General features: G+C 43.3%; 1 protein-coding gene across 1 annotated transcript in view; it reads left to right on the top strand.

The window, feature by feature from the left end:
• Positions 1-18,154, top strand: part of LOC124798785 — a 129,366-nt gene that overhangs the window by 28,220 nt on the left and 82,992 nt on the right. The window contains exon 2 of the mRNA XM_047262314.1: positions 280-640. Coding sequence (XP_047118270.1) covers positions 280-640 — 361 coding nt within the window. The remainder of the gene's footprint in view (positions 1-279; positions 641-18,154) is intronic.

The raw sequence follows: 18,154 nt of genomic DNA, 5'->3' as shown, positions 1-18,154 counted from the left end.
AGCATGCCCTCATGGTTTGAACTTGTAAACAAGAATGACAACCAATTAACAAAATCCGTAGCGCCTGCAGCACAAATACATTGAAAGAGAACTTATCTCTATTAGCAGCTGCACAGTTCTAACTGATAAAGGCTGGACACATGTTATATGGAACTGTTCATTCGAATCAGTGTATGCCATCGGCTCCTGAATTATTTACTGCTCCTTCCGAAACACCTATGTATGTGTCTGTGTCTGTGTGTGCGCTTGTTTATAAATAAAATTATGTTAACTCTGCAGGTCCTTACACCATATTCAGTAAGCCCTCATGCGAAGACAACATTCCGGATGTCTTCCCTAAAGGCGAGTACGCTGTGGACAGACCATCATGCGCATACGCCTTGAAGGAGGACGACGACCCACAAAAGTACGGTAGAAACGGCTCCAGGTGCGAAGACGCCATGATGGATGACGCCTTCAGCAGCTCGCTCGCCATGGTTGCTCAAATGATTCCTCATCGCAACAGCTCAGCACGCCTGCGTGGCGATCCGCCCGACACGTGTGACTCAGTAGACGGGTTGCGAGATATGGAAGCCGACGACGCCACCAACTTGCTGTGTCAAGTCGTGCCAGAGATAATGAACACCGTGCCAGGCGAATGGTGAGTATCACAACCAGCCTCTACATCTGTATTTGATAGTCCCTTCTGCCCTCTCCTCTCATTCGAAGAGTGAAAGGACGTTGTGACACGTGATTGCACTGATAAACCTGTTGTGTTGTTCTGCCCCCCCCCCCTCTCCCTCATCATGTTGACTCTCAATTGCACTCCCTCAGTCATGTAGCTACTATCAAGGGAATATTCTGCTGAAGCAATAAAAATCGAGAAGCTCCCAGCGTTCCAAAATGTACTACGCATTCAGCCTCAAATTGTGTGAAGGGTCGTAAATGTTCCTATTTTCAGGGCATCCCTGACTGGTTGAGAGATTCAGGGTGGTGGGACGGATGGGAGGGTTGGGGGGGGGGGGGCGGAGGGTGTGCTCACAACTTAAAACCAAGTACGCGTTAAAGAGTCACGTAATAGGTGAATTCTGAAAAATAGAAATCGCAACAGTTATCAGAGGGCAGTCTTCACTGACGTGTGAAGGACATAAGATGGATACCTGAGTTTACGGCGCACAGAAACCACACAGGCTGAGTGAATGTTACTTGGAATATACTGACGCCTGTATTGTATTAGACGGAGAACGTCTGAGGCGGTTGGATTCTGCCGGAGAGGGATCTACTGAAACACGTCCCAGAAGAAGATGATAGAGAAGATAATCAGTTCACGGTCTTAAACCAGGTTCTCCTTCGAGAGGAATTACACGCTGCCCGAACAAGACCGGACTGTTTGCTTCTGCTGAAACGAAAATCTCAAATCCCTTGCGCATCTGTGTTGACCTATAAAACAAGCACCAAGTGCATTAACTATTCAATCGGCATGTCTTTTTGGTACTGGGCAAGGAAACCATTTTGAAACCTCTTAAACCACTTAAGGCTGAACGTCATCTGTGACAAAGCTTACGAGCTTCTGAATAGCTGTTCTCGGTCTAAGTCGCTGCAGTCATGGACTGTGCGGCTGGTCCCGAAGGAGGTTCGAATCCTCCCTCGGGCATGGGTGTGTGTGTGTGTGTGTCCTTAGGCTAATTTAGGTTAAGTAGTGCGTAAGCTTAGGGACTGATGACCTTAACAGTTAAGTCCCATAAGATTTCACACACATTTGAACATTTTTTGAATAGCTATTCTCCCACGTGTTGTGAGTTGTTTTACGGCCTAGAATGTAAACACAATAAACGAATACATGTGTCTTTTCCTTCTGTTATGAATAACTCATGTTTCCATGTGGAATGAAAATGATAAATTATACGATTTTTGGATACACAACTCATTATACATGAAGTGGTTCTGTTATATGCTATTTTGTTGATACAAAGATGAAGTTAGAAGATCTTAGTCACAAAATCTCTCCGATGACCAAAAAAAGAAACTTCGGCATAACACTGTCTTCAACGTGGCGAACTGAGACGATGTTCTCGGAAAGAGTGCCCTTCATAGAAATTACTTTCGAAATTCATTCTTTTTGTCAGCTAAGCATTTGAAAATCATCCTAAGATAACGTTGTCCTCTTGCATCATTGCACTCACCTGATTTCACTGAAAAATATTAACACTCATCCAAATCTAATTGGGGATAAACATCATCAGTCTTTGTTTCATCTCTTTTTACGATCGATGTTGATTGAAGTTGAAGTTGTGGAGTGGCATCCACTGTTACAGATTTATATTTTAAATTCTAGAACAATTCATGAAGAGCTTCCCGAAATGTTGCTTTTACGAATTCATCGTCTTCGAATGCTTTCCTCCTTCTTGCCAATCCATTCGAAGCACGATAAGAAGCAAGATTGGCAGCACCACTTTTGTCAACTGCTTTTGTAAACAGATTTTGCCGAAAACTTAATTGATGTTTAATTTGTTTGATTTTCGTTTTGTCAGTTGAGAATATAAAGGAAACTCGGCGTTCACACCTTTTCTTTTTAGCAGCTGCTACAGAAGCTTGACACAGCAAAGAAATGCATGTGCAATTTCTTTGTGCAGTGAAAAACTCATGTTCCCTTTCGGAACGAAAAGGATAATTTTTTTTTTATACACGAATTATATGGGTCAGGACATTGCGGTACGTTTTACTTTATTGATACAGGATCACGATGAAGATCGTAGTTATGAAATCTGCCTGATGACGAAAGACGAATTTTAGACAACATTCACGTGAAGAATTGTGATGCCGTTCTCACACAGTTTAATACTTATAGTTTCTTGTCTGCATATGTGTGTGTACTCGTAGAAAAAACAGTTAACATTGTACAACAACAGCTCATAAGCAAGAAATCCCCACACATGCAAATAAATGGAATCTCATCCATTCATACGCTAATCACAGAATAAAATTACTTCACTGTCCGCCTGTTTAGCTGAGTGGCACCGTGCTTGCCTCCGATGGAAGCGAGCCTGGGTTCGATTCACGGCCGGGATGGAGATATTTCTCGACTCGTGGACTGGGTGTTGTGTTGTCCTCATCATCACTTCATTCTCATCGCCGGCGAGCAAGTCGCCGAATGTGTTGTAGAATGGAATAAGACTTGCACTTGGCGATCGAACTTCCCCGGATGGGCCTCCCGGCCAACGATGCCATACGCTCGCTCGATTTCATTTTTTTTTCATTACTTCACTTTCAATAACAACTTTTATTTGCAGCAAGAGCCGATATTCATCAAGAGGTCCCCCATCACTGGAACTTTAGGCAACATTTTCTTAGATCGTACAGAGAACCCAATATTCAACAACACTGCGAAACAAGAAGTGTACAAAATAATGTATTGCTGTTATGTAGATGACGTAATGTGTCTCATAGATGAAACACAAAATGGGATAGAACAGCTACACGGCAACATCAACACAGTACACCCACAAATCAACTTCACAATGGACATAGAAAAAAAAGAAACCAAATTTCCTGGATCTAACAATTACAAGAAGCAACATCTATGGAAAACTCAAATCCAGAAGCAGTGTTATCCATAGCACATCCAACCACCTGACTGCATAAATACGCCAGTTTCACAAACATGCTCCACTGCATAAACACACCAAAAACATGGCTCTGACACTCAACATCTGAGGACTCAACATCTTAGGTCATTAGTTCCCTGGACTTAGAACTACGTAAACCTAAGGACATCACCCACATCCATGCCAGAGGCAGGATTCGAACCTGCGACCATAGCAGCAGCGCGGTTCCGGACTGCAGCGCCTAGAACCGCTTAGCCACTGCTCTGAGCACTATGGGACTTAACATCTGTGGTCATCAGTCCCCTAGAACTTAGAACTACGTAAACTTAACTAACCTAAGGACAGCACACACATCCATGCCCGAGGCAGGATTCGAACTTGCGACTGTAGCGGTCACACGGTTCCAGACTGAAGCGCCTAGAACCGCACGGCCACACCGGTCGCCAACACTTCTTAAAACACAGGTAACTACACACGGAAATTAAATATAATCAAACAAATTGCTGTTAAAAACGACTACAAAACAGACACCATAAACAAGCTCAACAACAAGGCAAAAATGAAACCTGACAAAAGTGGCCCCCCCGTCAAGAGCACAACCAAAGAATCTGAAAACCTAAAAGCAGAACGCACAGTCAAGAAAGCGGACCACACCACACCGGGAAAAACAATCAGATGGTATACACTAACATAAAGTAATAAAATAGCACAAAGAATCGGAAGCACATTTGAAATGCAAAGAATCTCAATAACATTCAGATCAGACAACACAGTTTAACAAATGCTAAGACCAGACAAAAAATTTCAGAGAAATTCAGCAATTCTGGAATGTCGCCGGCTGTGGTGGAAGCGCGGTTCTAGGCGCTACAGTCTGGAACCGCGAGACCACTACGGTCGCAGGTTCGAATCCTGCCTCGGGTATGGATGTGTGTGATGTCCTTAGGTTAGTTAGGTTTAAGTAGTTCTAAGTTCTAGGGGGCTGATGACCTCAGAAGTTAAATCCCGTAGTGCTCAGAGCCATTGAACCATTTGAACCATTTTGGAATGTACAGGGTGGCAATTATTGAACTGTATGAAATAAAATCGTCATAGCTTCTGAGAGATTTGCATTAGGACGTTCAAACTGCACGGTTGGCCACGGGGTGTGATGGGAATTGTATGTCTGGGTTTAGACGACGTAGCCCATTTTCATCTGGATGGGTTGGTCAAAAAGCAGCCCTAAATGGGTGACTGTGTGGTATGCAATGTCCACTCACGGAATAATCGGTGTAATATTCCTTGCTGTCACGGCGGCTATTAAACGGTGCGTGAAGGTTTCGAAGGGTGATTTCATACTCGTTATATAAACAGATCCTGATTTCGACAAGACGTGGTCCATGCAAGACGGAGCTCAGCCTCAACGAAGCTAGGGAGGGTATGATGTCCTGGAGGAGCACTTTGGGGACCGCATTCTGGCTGTTGGGTACCAAGAGGCCACCGGCTTAGGCATCGATTGGCCGCCACATACTCTGGATCTAAGCACTTGCAACTGCTTCTTGTGGGGCTCTATTGAAGACAAGGTGTACAGCCATAACCCCAAAACCATTTCTGAGCTGAAAACAGCCATTCAGGAGGACATCTACAGCATCGATGTTCCGACACTTCAGCGGGTCATATAGAATTTCACTACTCGTCTGTGCCACGTCATCACCAATGATGGCGGGCACATGGAACATGCCGCAACAAAAATCAGATTATCCGTAGTTGTATAAAGTGTGTGCACGTGGTAGTTTGTAACTAATTTACGTTTTATTTTCATACAGCTCAATAACTGTAACCCTGCACCAACTCACATGTAATTCCTGTCAGGCCCAATACATAGGACAAACAAGGAGAAATACCCAAACAAGGTACACAGTGCACATGAGAACTGTAAAGAGTGACAACATACGTTCCAGTTTTGCAGAACACCTAATGAACAAAAACCACAACACCACTAACATCGAAAGTGATCCACATATCCTGTAACACAGCAACAGTTCATATCGAAACCTAATAACAGAAGTAAATTATTACATAAAAAAGCCCGTAATGGGGGAGAAAATCGTAATAAACGAAAACACAACACTTTGCAGCAACAGACACTTTACTGCTCTAAGAGAACTGACACAGGACACAGAACAGGAAAACACACACACTAAACCACTCCCCATAACACACAAAGACATAAATAAGGAAAAGAAGTCTTCAGAGTTCCCACTATAATTGTCATAAACTTCTCGCAATATGCGATACATTTCTCGCGACAACGCGCGCTACATGATGGCCTAATGTTTAGGATTATGAACAAGGTGCGAACGTTAGTTTTTCTCTGTCTAAAACTGGCCACCAGCCGTCCAACGAACGTGAGTACATGACAAACTGGTAACAACCTTGTACACACTTAAACGGTATCGACAACACTACCGTAAAACCAATTGCACATCGCTGACATGCATAAGTTCACAATTTATTATTTCTTTACTAACAGGCATTCACACAGTTCCAGATAGCGGGATGTATGTCGAGAAAACGGCAAAACCACAAAAAAAACACCAGAAACAATGGCGACAACCGTAAAAATCATACTGTGAAGTATGATAAATAGGGTATTATGAAATTATTCACACGAAACAATATTTAGAATCAAATAATACAGATGGAAGAATGTTTAACAACTTTTATAAGTGTGCTGTCTTTGCCTGTTCTAGAACCTAAGAAGCCCTGCTGATGCCGATATTTTCGCTGCAACTAGTTTGTGAATAACTAAATTAATAACAAAGGTTTTTTCATCAAGGCGGACCAACAATCCCGTCTGGTTCTTATTCACAATTTTTTTATCTGTTCTTAATCCTATACAGTCTTTGACGAACCCTTGTTTCCTAACACTAGTTTACAGTCTTTCTTTACGTTTCACTTCAGTATTCCTTCTTACTACTACGCAGCCATTTGACAGTTATTTGATGGATTGGTGACTCAGGTGGATGAGTGGTTTTAAGCATCAAGCGAAAGTAGAATGCGCAGATTGTCTGTAGAATCACTGCAGCATTGGTAGCGGAAATGCTTATAGTTTTTATCGTTATTGTTTTGAATAAGATGGAACATTTGTTCTGCAGAAATTCGTACTTTTAGTGACGCTATCAGTTCGTTTAGCGGGTGCAATAGGACGATGTAAGAGGCTTGGTTGAGGAATATTATGTTCTAGGTGTAGCACTTCCAGCTGTTATGCTAGTCTGTACGGCGTAGGCCGCGAGAATTGGATCGTGGTTATATCCATGACAGCAGCTGGACGACGAAACTGTGCTCCTATTATATCACAAGTTGTACCACTTATTGATTTACCACTGTTCCGTAGTTATACTTTGATTATGTCTATGGCTTTTCCATTTTGGTAACAGATTACGGTGACAGCTGCCGGTATGTGCTGCCTCTCTCTGGAAATATGGTTCTGACACGCTTCCGTTTTCTCTAGTGGCTGTTCGTCAGCCGGTATCGCTCCGGCAAATCATGATACTTCCTCTTACATGTTCTTCTAATGACATTAGTATGTAAACTTCTCTTCGTTTTGATATTACTAGCACTTCTTGAGTTCATATCTGGATGCACTTGTAGACACTAGGGTGAACTGTGAAATAACGGTATCCTGGATTCAATTCCACTATCGGAAACTATCGGAAAAAGAATTGATCAGTGTAGTTTTACTCTATATGAAGTGGCGTTAACGGGTGCTATGTATTATGCACTGTTTCTCGTATTTGTTGTACTGACTTATTTAAGTTTTGTACATCTTCACTATCTGCTGTGCCGAATACGATTTTCAGTAACTTCTGTCCGGCATTCAGCCATTCTCATATCTTCCTGACTAGCATTTGTGGTATTGTTTCTGGCAACTGTTTTGCCTATGCTCTCAATTTCTCATACAGGGTGGGACAAATAAAAGTGGCCTATAGAACGAAGTTCCATGGTACACAAAAAGGAGAAAAGGAAATACAGTGCTAACCTATTTATAGCACTTTTGGGTCCTGGTCAGCAAGTTCCTGAATGTGTATCGAAACTGTGCTGCTGGAATAGATGAAATCTCATCTGAAATATTCTGCTGCAGTCCTTGAAGACTATGAGGGGTGTTGTGCTATACCTTAGACTTGAGAGTTCCCCACACAAAGTAACCCCACACTGATAGGTCATGTGATCTGAGTGGTCAGCTAGGGTCACCACCAGTTGGAGCTCTTTTGACAACTCGGTCAGTTAGGAAGATTGTGTAAATGTGCTCTAGGATTTGTTCCCCTGTGGATCCATCCTGTTGGAAATACACTACTGGCCATGAAAATTGCTACACCAAGAAGAAATGCAGATAGTAAACGGGGATTCATGGGACAAATATATTATACTGGAACTGACACGTGAATACACTTTCACGGAATTTGGGTGTATAGATCCTGAAAAATCAGTACCGAGAACAACCACCTCTAGCCGTAATAACGGCCTTGAAAGGCCTGGGCATTGAGTCAGAGCTTGGATGGCGTGTACAGGTACAGCTGCCCATGCAGCTTCAACACGATACCACAGTTCATCAAGAGTAGTGACTGGCGTATTGTGACGAGCCATTGCTCGGCCACCATTGACTAGACTTTTTCAGTTGGTGAGAGATCTGGAGAATGTGCTGGCCAGGGCAGCAGTCAAACATTTTCTGTATCCAGATAGGCCCGTACAGGACCTGCAGCATGCGGTCGTGCATTGTCCTGCTGAAATGTAGGGTTTCGCAGGGATAGAATGAAGGGTAGAGCCACGGGCCGTAACACATCTGAAATGTAACGTCCATGTTCAAAGTGCCGTCAGTGAGAACAAGAGGTGACCGAGACGTGTAACCAATGGCACCCCATACCATCACGCCGGGTGATACGCCAGAATGGCGATGACGAATACACACTTCCAATGTGCGTTCACCGCGATGTCGCCAAACACAGATGCCACCATCATGATGCTGTAAACAGAACTTGGATTCATCCGAAAAAATGACGTTTTGCCATTCGTGCACCCAGGTTCGTCGTTGAGTACACCACCGCAGGCACTACTGTTTGTGATGCAGCGTCAAGGGTAACCGCAGCCATGGTCTCCGAGCTGATAGTCCATGCTGCTGCAAACGTCGTCGAACTGTTAGTGCAGATGGTTGTTGTCTTGCAAACGTCCCCATCAGTTGACTCAGGGATGCGGATAAGATGCCTGTCATCTCGACTACTAGTGATACGAGGCCGTTGGGATCCAGCACGGCGTTCCGTATTACCCTCCTGAACCCACCGATTCCATATTGTGCTAACAGTCATTGGATATAGACCAACGCGAGCAGCAATGTCGCGATACGATAAACCGCAATCGCGATAGGCTACAATCTGACCTTTATCAAAGTCGGAAACGTGATGGTACGCATTTCTCCTCCTTACACGAGGCATCACAGCAACGTTTCACCAGGCGACGCCGGTCAAGTGCTGTTAGTGTATGAGATATCGGTTGGAAACTTTCCGCATGTCAGCACGTTGTAGTTGTCGTCACCGGAGCCACCCTAGTGTGAGTGCTCTGAGAAGCTAATCATTTGCATATCACAGCATCTTCTTCCTGTCGGTTAAATTTCGCGTCTGTAGCACGTCATCTTCGGGGTGCAGCAATTTTAATGGGCAGTAGTGTAACTCTATGTTTCTTCCTCCTCCGTTAATGCTGCCAGAAATGATTTCAAAGTGTTGCCGATGTAATTTGCCTCAGTCAGCGTCTGACGAAAGAATATGGGACCAATAACGCGGCATGCAGACACTACACATCGAACCCCAGCCTTCTGCTCCTGCAAAGGTGTTGTTGTGGAAGTTATGCGGATCCTCTTCTGACCACAACCTGTGATTCTGTGAGTTGACATAACCACTCAGGTCAAACCAGCCTTCATCAGACATAAAGAACAGATTCATGTCCAAGCCATTCATTGCTATCTCACGAATACGCGCTCGCTAAACTGGAGGCGCTGTGGGACATCTGCTAGTTTTAATTGATGAACAACAGGCACGTAGTAGGGATGGAAGTGCAGGTACTGGTGGAGCATTCGTCCACGTGATCGACGTGATAAGCCAGTCTCTTGCAACAGCGTTGGATTGGTTCAAATGGCTCTGAGCACTAAGGGACGTAACATCGGAGGTCATCAGTCCCCTAGAACTTAGAAGTACTTAAACCTAACTAACCTAAGGACAACACTCACATCCATGTCCGAGGCAGGATTCGAACCTGCGATCGTAGCAGTCGCGTGGTTCCGGAATGAAGCGCTGAGAACCGCTGGACCACCGCGGCCGGCTGCGTTCGATTGATTTGGTAGGACTCTCAAGGATTTTCTGGTGAACTGCAACCACATTTTCTTGTGTGCAGACACCTGTCGGAATGTTTTTTGATCCTGACTGACAACACCTTGGGACTGAGCGTTGCATGGCATTCTTTGCTGGCGCTTCAACACCATTAAACTTCTCAGCAAACAACTGAGTACAACGTTCCAGCGATTTTCTCGTCATGTCACTTTCCACGACGAACTCTCACGACCGTCCCTTTTGCACAGCTCCACTCACGCTGACATAGCCCGCACTATGCGTTGAACCAGTGTGGATCACTTGTCTGGCGCAGACGTGGTGTGCACGTCACGGGCTATGGTTATATGCATACTTTCATATCCAACCGTATCCACTTGTGTGGGCCACTTCCATTTGCCCCACCCTCCCTCTATATGAATGTCTTAGCTTGTGATATTCGTTTGTATATCATCCAAACCATTATCTTGCTGCGATTCCTCGTGTAATACCGTCAACACCTGCCCTCATCTGCTTACCTCATTTCGTATTTCCCATATGCCAAAGGTAAATCTTAACGTCCACCGATCACTAGTTAAAAGCACATCCATCAGTCTGGAGAACAATGTACCAGAACTGTGCGGCTTGTTCCAAATTGTATACGGTGCTCCTCCATTGACGAAGCGGAGCGTTTTCAGCACTGTGATAAACTTCCTGTTCGTCCATAGAGACACGTGACCTACGAGAAAGGAAAGTTTCTTCAATTCCTTCCCTTTTCTGCAAACGCGTGCACAAGTTAAGGATAAGAAAATAAACTCTACCGTACTGAATACAGATTTTTTAACTATATCGTACATGACAGGCCAATAAATACATGGCAACACATGGACACAACTAATGTACAGCAAACTCTAAAACAATATAAAAGATCTAATCATGACTTCTTATTTCGCTCTCTGTGGGAGTAAGTCGTATTTTGTGGCCCTTGATCGTCATAAGACACCTGCTCCCTAATATTTTTGGACACTTTTCTCGAAATTTCTGTAACTGGTGGATCTTTTTGTACAGCCGCTTAATGGCTTAACCCTGCTTATGTGAACAACAATGTTGTTATCGATCTTTGCAACGTCATATTTACCGGTAATGTCATTTCACTGACTTGATACAGGCCGTTATACTTAAATAAAAACTTTCTGGTTTTCTCTTAATAATACCTACTGACAAACTCTGTATTGTGGTAGTAGTCCTATAAATTTCTCTTCCTGTTCCTGACATTCTAAAGCTTTTCTGTTGGCTCGTTTTACTTTTCGTCAAACCTCACATAAACGTTTTGCGAATTCTGTTACTCTCTCACCGCTAGCTCCTAACTTGGATTTTATGATGTCAAAAGTAAATGGCATTATATGCATTACACCACCTTGTATGTTGAAAGATTACTACAGATGTATAAACTTTAGAACTGTACGCCGAAATTGTGGATGCTACGTATGTGTCCTCGTTATCCTGCTAACATAGCGGCTTAACACTTTGGAAATCGTTTTGTGGACCGTTTTTGTGTGTCCAGTTGCTTGTGGAACGCAACGATTTGTTCTTAAGTTGCAAATGTCAAGCAGGTGACGCAGCTGTTTCATTAAATCCCATATGAAATTAATATATTCATTTGTGAACATGGTATCTGGTATTCCGAACTTGAGGATCCAGTTATTTACTGACAGATATGATTCTGTGTTAGCGTCTTGATCTGGGATTGCTACCATTTCATTGTATTGGGAGGAGTGACCTATTGTAGTTAATATTGGCTTATTCCCTACTGGAGCTCTGTTAAATGGTCCTTATACATCCAATCCAAGGGTTTCAGATGGTTTGTTCACTTCTAGTAATTTTTGCAAAAAAACTTATCGGAGGCTAAGAACAGCCCTTTGTGCACAAGGTACGTATTTTTTACATACTCTGCCGCATCACACTTCTTAGTGTTCTGCCGGTACATTTTGGCAACGCTCCTACCTGTAGTTCTGCGACCACCATGAGCTGCTAACATGCTGCAAAATTTCGTCCCTATCAAAGCTGGAACTAGCACGTGTGGTCCGCACATTATCGATTGCAGAGTAAGCCGCCATACACCAGACGCAGCTGCTGCAGGTTAAATGCCTGACACTATGTTACTTCTTTGTGCCTTCTGATATACTTTTGACTATCGTTTGAAGTTTTTCAATTTTTCTGATCAGTGTGTCTGCGTTAGTATGTTTCTTCCCTGGTATATGAACTGCTTCATAATCGAATTCACTCAGTTCGAACACACATCTCTGTAATTTACTAGGAGCATCGTTTAAGACTAACAAACATCTCAGCAATGTGTAATCTGTTAGCGCTTCGACATTTGATCCTACACCTAACAGCAGAAGTGCGTAAATCCATAAAACACTAATCTTCTTTTCCACGATGGAATTATTCTGTTCTGCCCTGTAGAGCTGTCTAGATACTGAACCTGTGGAATATTCTTTATCGTCTAAATTTTTTACTCGGAATGGATTCCAGTGCACTTTTACTGGTACCATACAAGAGGATGAATTCTTTTTCGAAATATAGGAATACCAGTACTGGATCTGACGTCAGCTTTTTTTCAATGTCTCAAATTCTCTTTATCAATCTCCTGTTGATTCCAGTATTTTACTTTTGCAAATACTGGTTTGGCAATTTTTGCAGATTCTTTAATGAATTTCCTATAATAACTGATTAATGTTCTTTTGTTGTTTACGGTATAGCAAAGTTACAGACTACTGAAATTAACCGGGGATCAGCTTCTATATATTCTGCGCAAGTTACATGTCAAAGTACTTACCTTTCATTTGTGCAAAATATTGTTTATTTATGCTGAGCATCAGATGAGCTACAAGTAGTCTGTTAAACTCTTTCTCCAAAAGCTTGACATGTTCATCACTATTTCTAGAAAATATATATAAAGCATACCATAAATTTCTAAGGTTTCAACTGCAAAATACATCATCAAACAGTCTCTGAAATGCAGCCGATCCATTTTTAAGTAACAATGGCTTTCTGAAATATTGGAAATGACTTGATGGTGTCGTGAGGGTAGTTTTCGATCTATCGTTTGGAGCTGCATCCAGCTATTGATACATTCATTATTGAAAAGCATTTGCTTTGACCCAGATTTTCCAATGTCTCTGTAATACTGGAGGTAGCATATGCATAAGTGGCGGTTTTAGGATTCAGATATTTGTGATCGCAGCAGAATCTGCAATTCCTAGCTCTGTCTGGTGATTTCTTTGGGACAATGACGACGTTTTCACTGCATGGACTATCACTATGTTCTGTTATTCCTTCTGCCAGTAGCGAGAGAATAAATTCTTCCATCAATAGTTGTAGGTGCTTGGCCACACATTAATATTCCCAGTAGACTGGAGCATTGTTGCCTGTGGCTATATCATGTGTAATAGGAATATTTGTGTTAAAAAATCGTAGAAACAAAGCTTCCATCACTTGGCAATCAGTTCCTTGCAGATGGTTCATTTCTTTATGTGAGGCAGATGCCGTAACATTTGTCTTTCAACTGTGTTCATCACACGACCTATCAATGTCTTCTTCATACAGAACATCTAAACCGGAAATCACGAATCCCTCTAGCAGTCTGACCTTGCCCATGTAAAAATTATCTAGGTTAACATCAACCATTAACTCTCTGTTTCTATTACTGATACATGCTACGCTTCTATAGGCAAAACCACGCATTTAATCTAACTTTTCTTTCATTTGAAGTGGTTCTGCCACACGCAGCACTTCTTATGGTACATTGGTATCTACAGGAATCCGAAGCAGCTCTCCTGCTTCTGGTGGTACGTAATAATGAGAACCAATATTTAGCACATGTGTCTACATTCAGTTGGCAACACATTCATAAGTTGTCCACCTTGTGAGAGTGTCTATCTCACAGTTGTTGTTCCCAGCGCAAACAAAGTTACACCGAGTTTAATCGTATATCAAGAAAGATCGATTTTGACATGATGTTTGTCAAGAAAGTGTAGTCTGAGAATCATAGAAAAACCTTCATATACAATTGTAAACAGTTCCATGTATTCCCGCGCTAGATTCGAGTAGTGTTGCCCCAAACGACTTCATGTCATTTTCACGTACCCTACAAATTCTGTATCGTATTGACCTAGATCTCTTCCTAAGTAAGAGGTCCAGACATATTATTGACAGATAAGCACCTGTGTCTACGAAGAAACCGTGGCAGTGCGTCACAGGCTTGGCATCGTAGCTGGTGTACTGGACCGTAAACATTTAGAGACGTGAGGGCATCGTCTGAGACAACGACATTATGACAGGCTGGAAATGACCGAATGGACCATACTCTTCCAAGCTGCCTGCAGTCTTCAGTAACCACCTATTTTGCAAAAATGGCTTTCAGGGCTTCATACTGTTGCCTTTCCACCATATCAGTGGGCTGATGGGTGTTCTTGTGCACCTCAAATCTCTCTTGCAAAATCAGGATGAGATGTTAGAATGACGTCATGTTTTCTCGCCGTTAAATTTTATGTTGCTGAGTTCACGGTTCAGGTCTCTCAGCAGTGTAAAGTGAGACAATATCTTCTGGGCTTGCTCTGCTATTCTCACTGTGAGTTTTCTGTCTTTGGTCCCGATTGCGTTGGTCTGACTTTAGCTTGGCTGGTGCTGGATGTAGAGACAGGGCGCAAAATTCCTGCTCCTAGGAAAACTTGGACTGTGTGTGAGATGGTTGTGCTCACCCAGTGAACAAGACACCATGTGTACCACAGCAACACTACAGTGTACAATTCAAGCTGTGCTGTTGGATCTTTCGGTGCTCTCTCAAATTCTGCTCGCAGTATCATATCTCTCATCTCATCTTGCTCAACGAGGTACCCATAAAAGGTTACCAGATTTTAAAAAATGTAACACTTTATTGAGTACAGAAAATGGAGTATGCATTACACCACATTAAGATCTGAACGTTGCATAATCATTTTGTAAAGGTAATACGAGGGTTATTCGGAAAGTAAGGAATGATCTGTCGCGAAATGAAAATACAGCGAAAATCTAATGAAGCTTTCCACAGATGCGCTGGACACTGTGACTAGTACGTTCGTCGATCGCATCATGCCACTATTTTCAGTTCTGAGCTCTGTGGGAACGTAAAGATGGCTAGAAATTAGCGTCTGCGGCCAAGTATGACGGCCTGGTGAAACATTTCGCCTGAAGCTATGCAATCCACATAACATAACTGTCATGCGGTTTGTTCTACACCACAATTCTCGACCGCACTCTGCAGGGGCAATGAAGACGCTCCTGCAGCGTTTTCGATGGGAAGTCTTTGGTCACCCACAATAGAGCCCGTAATTGGCTACCCCTGAGGTTCAACTCTGCTCGAATGAACTGTTGGCTATGAAGACAATATTTTGACACACAGCGAGCTGCAGTCTGGAGTGGAAAATTGTCGGAAAACACTAGCGACTGTCTTCTATAACGAGAGAATTTAAAAGTTGGTACAACGCTACGACAGATGTCTAAGTCTGAGCGGCGACTGTGTGGAGAAGTAGCTGGAAGGTGTAGCTAACCGTTGCAAATAAAACAGTTTTGATTTTCACTGTGGTGTCCGTTTCACGACCTATCGTTCCTTACTTTCCAAACAGCCCTCGTACATTTCAGCTTCGAATCACTTCAGGATGTGCACTGCTGGTAACACGCAAAATGTCCGCCCTGATAGCTGAGTGGTCAGCGTGAAGGATTGCCGTCCTACGGGCCCGGGTTCGATTCCCGGCTTGGTTGGAGATTTTCTCCGCTCAGGGACTGGGTGTTGTGTTGTCTTAATCATCATTTCACCCCCATCCAGCTCGCAGGTCACCCAGTGTGGCGTCGAATGTAGTAAGACCTGCACCAAGGCGGCCGGACCTGCCCCACAAGGGGCCTCCCGGCCAATGACGCCAAACGCTCATTTCATTTCCAACACGCAAAATATTATGCCACGCGTTCTGCAACGTGTCTGGTGTGACTGCGCCAGTGTCATCTACGATGAGCTATCACAACGTCTCAATAACAGAAACTGTAAATTTGTACACATTATCTTTCGCATACCCCCAAAGAAAGAAATGTATGGGAGGTATGGAAGGTGGTCCTGGGGGCCATAGAATTGGGCCCTCTCTGCCAGTTCATCCTTTGGGGAATGTTTCAACAAGAAAATCGCGGAGCTCGATGAGGTGGAGCGTCATCTTGCTGAAAGATGAGTGTCTTGCATATCCTGTAGCTAGAGAACGGGAAGATTCACCAACACATCAGATAAACATATCCAATTACACAGCTTTCAAGGAAGAAAAATGGGTCAGTCACTCAGTCACACATTAACTCACAGCACACATTGACTTTCGGACTGTCCTGCATGTGTTCTTGAACGACGTGAGGACTTTCTGATCCACAGGTCCGGACATGTTGGCAGTTAACTGAGCTACAAACATCAAATGTAACCTCATTGGGTAAACAAGCACGCTTAAAGAAATCATTGTTTTCGTCCAAACGGTTCAGCATGTCCACTGAAAGCTCTTCACGTTTTGCACAATCATCTGGTTGAAATGCCTGAACAATTTGGACATTCATAAAACTTAAGACGTTTGCGAACCACTTTATGCACAGCAGTCTTTGGCACTAGGAGCTCCTGCGGGCTTGTCTAATCTATTTTTTGTGGCGACCTCGCGAATGGGGATTGAACCACCTGCACAGTCTCCTCCGAAACTGATGATCCGCCTCTGCTTGTGCGTTTGTGAACCGACCCCGCTGCAAAAGAAGTTTCCATCTAAGATTAACTTGATATCAGGTGCTTTCTTTTCATAAGGGGGCACAAATGTTCCCTGCACCATAATCGGTGATTTGCTTTCTGCTAGCCACACCACATACTGAGCTTTCTCCTGTGGTCCTCTAGCCATTCCTCCTTAGCCATTTTGCATTTCCTGCCAGTCTCATTTTTTAGACATTTGTATTCCGTTTTGTCTGTTTCGTTTGCTGCATTTTTAAATTTTCTCCTCTCATCATAAAAATCCAATATCTCCTGTGGTATCCAAGGATCTCTATTAGGGCTTGTCTTTTTACCTATGTGATCCTCTACTATATTCACTATTTCATCTCTCAAAGCTACGCATTCGCCTTCTGCTGTATTCCTTTCTCCTGCTCCAGTCATTCGATGCCTAGTTCTCCCAACGAAAGTCTCAACAACCTTTAGTTCTTTCAGCTTATCCAGGGCCCATCTCCTTAATTACCCACCTTCTTTCCAATTTATTCATTCATAAGCGATAAATTATGGTTAGAGTCCTCATCTGCTTCTGGAAATGTCTTACAATTTATGATCTGGTTCCGAAATGACAGTGTTACCGTTATTTAATAACTCCTGGCATCTCCAGACATCTTCCACATATACAGCCTCATTTCATGATTCTTAAGCTAGTGTTTGCTCTGTGCAAAAGTCTACAGTGGGGGAGGCGGGATGAGGGCGGGGAGGGTTTCCACCTTCATTCCTTTTCCCCAGTCGATATTCACCTGTTATTTTTCCTTCTCTTCCTTTTTCTGCTATCATAATGCAATTCCATATCACAATTAAATTTTTCTCTCCCGTAACTATCTAATTTCTTTTTTTTTCTTTAATCTCATATATTTCTTCAGTTTCTTCATCATCTGCGAGCTAGCTGGTATATAAACGTGTGCTGCAATTTTAGGTGTAGGCTTCGTTTCTACTGTGTTGGCAGAAGAGCCAACACCGTGTTGCTAGAGGAGGCCGAAATGCACGCGTTTAATTACACGCAGACTGGCGTGAGGTCTGGGGCATTACAAGGAAATGAGAACTTAGAAAAACGGACGCAGTTGCTGTAATACTTAACTTTAATCCACAATTGGTGAACATCTCTCTGACGGTACAGGAATCACAAGTTAAATATCTATTGATAATGGCGCCTTGCTAGGTCGTAGCAAGTGACGTAGCTGAAGGCTATGCTAACTATCGTCTCGGCAAATGAGAGCGTAATTTGTCAGTGAACCATGGCTAGCAACATCGGCTGTACAACTGGGCGAGTGCTAGTACGTCTCTCTAGACCTGCCGTGTGGTGGCGCTCGGTCTGCAATCACTGACAGTGGCGACACGCGGGTCCGACGGATACTAACGGACCGCACCTAGCAAGTGTGGTGTCTGGCGGTGACACCACAGTTTCCATCTCGGCTATGATAATG

This window comes from Schistocerca piceifrons, chromosome 5 (genome assembly GCF_021461385.2).
Source record: "Schistocerca piceifrons isolate TAMUIC-IGC-003096 chromosome 5, iqSchPice1.1, whole genome shotgun sequence".
NCBI classification, from domain to species: domain Eukaryota; kingdom Metazoa; phylum Arthropoda; class Insecta; order Orthoptera; family Acrididae; genus Schistocerca; species Schistocerca piceifrons.
This window is presented reverse-complemented; position numbering and strand designations above follow the sequence as displayed.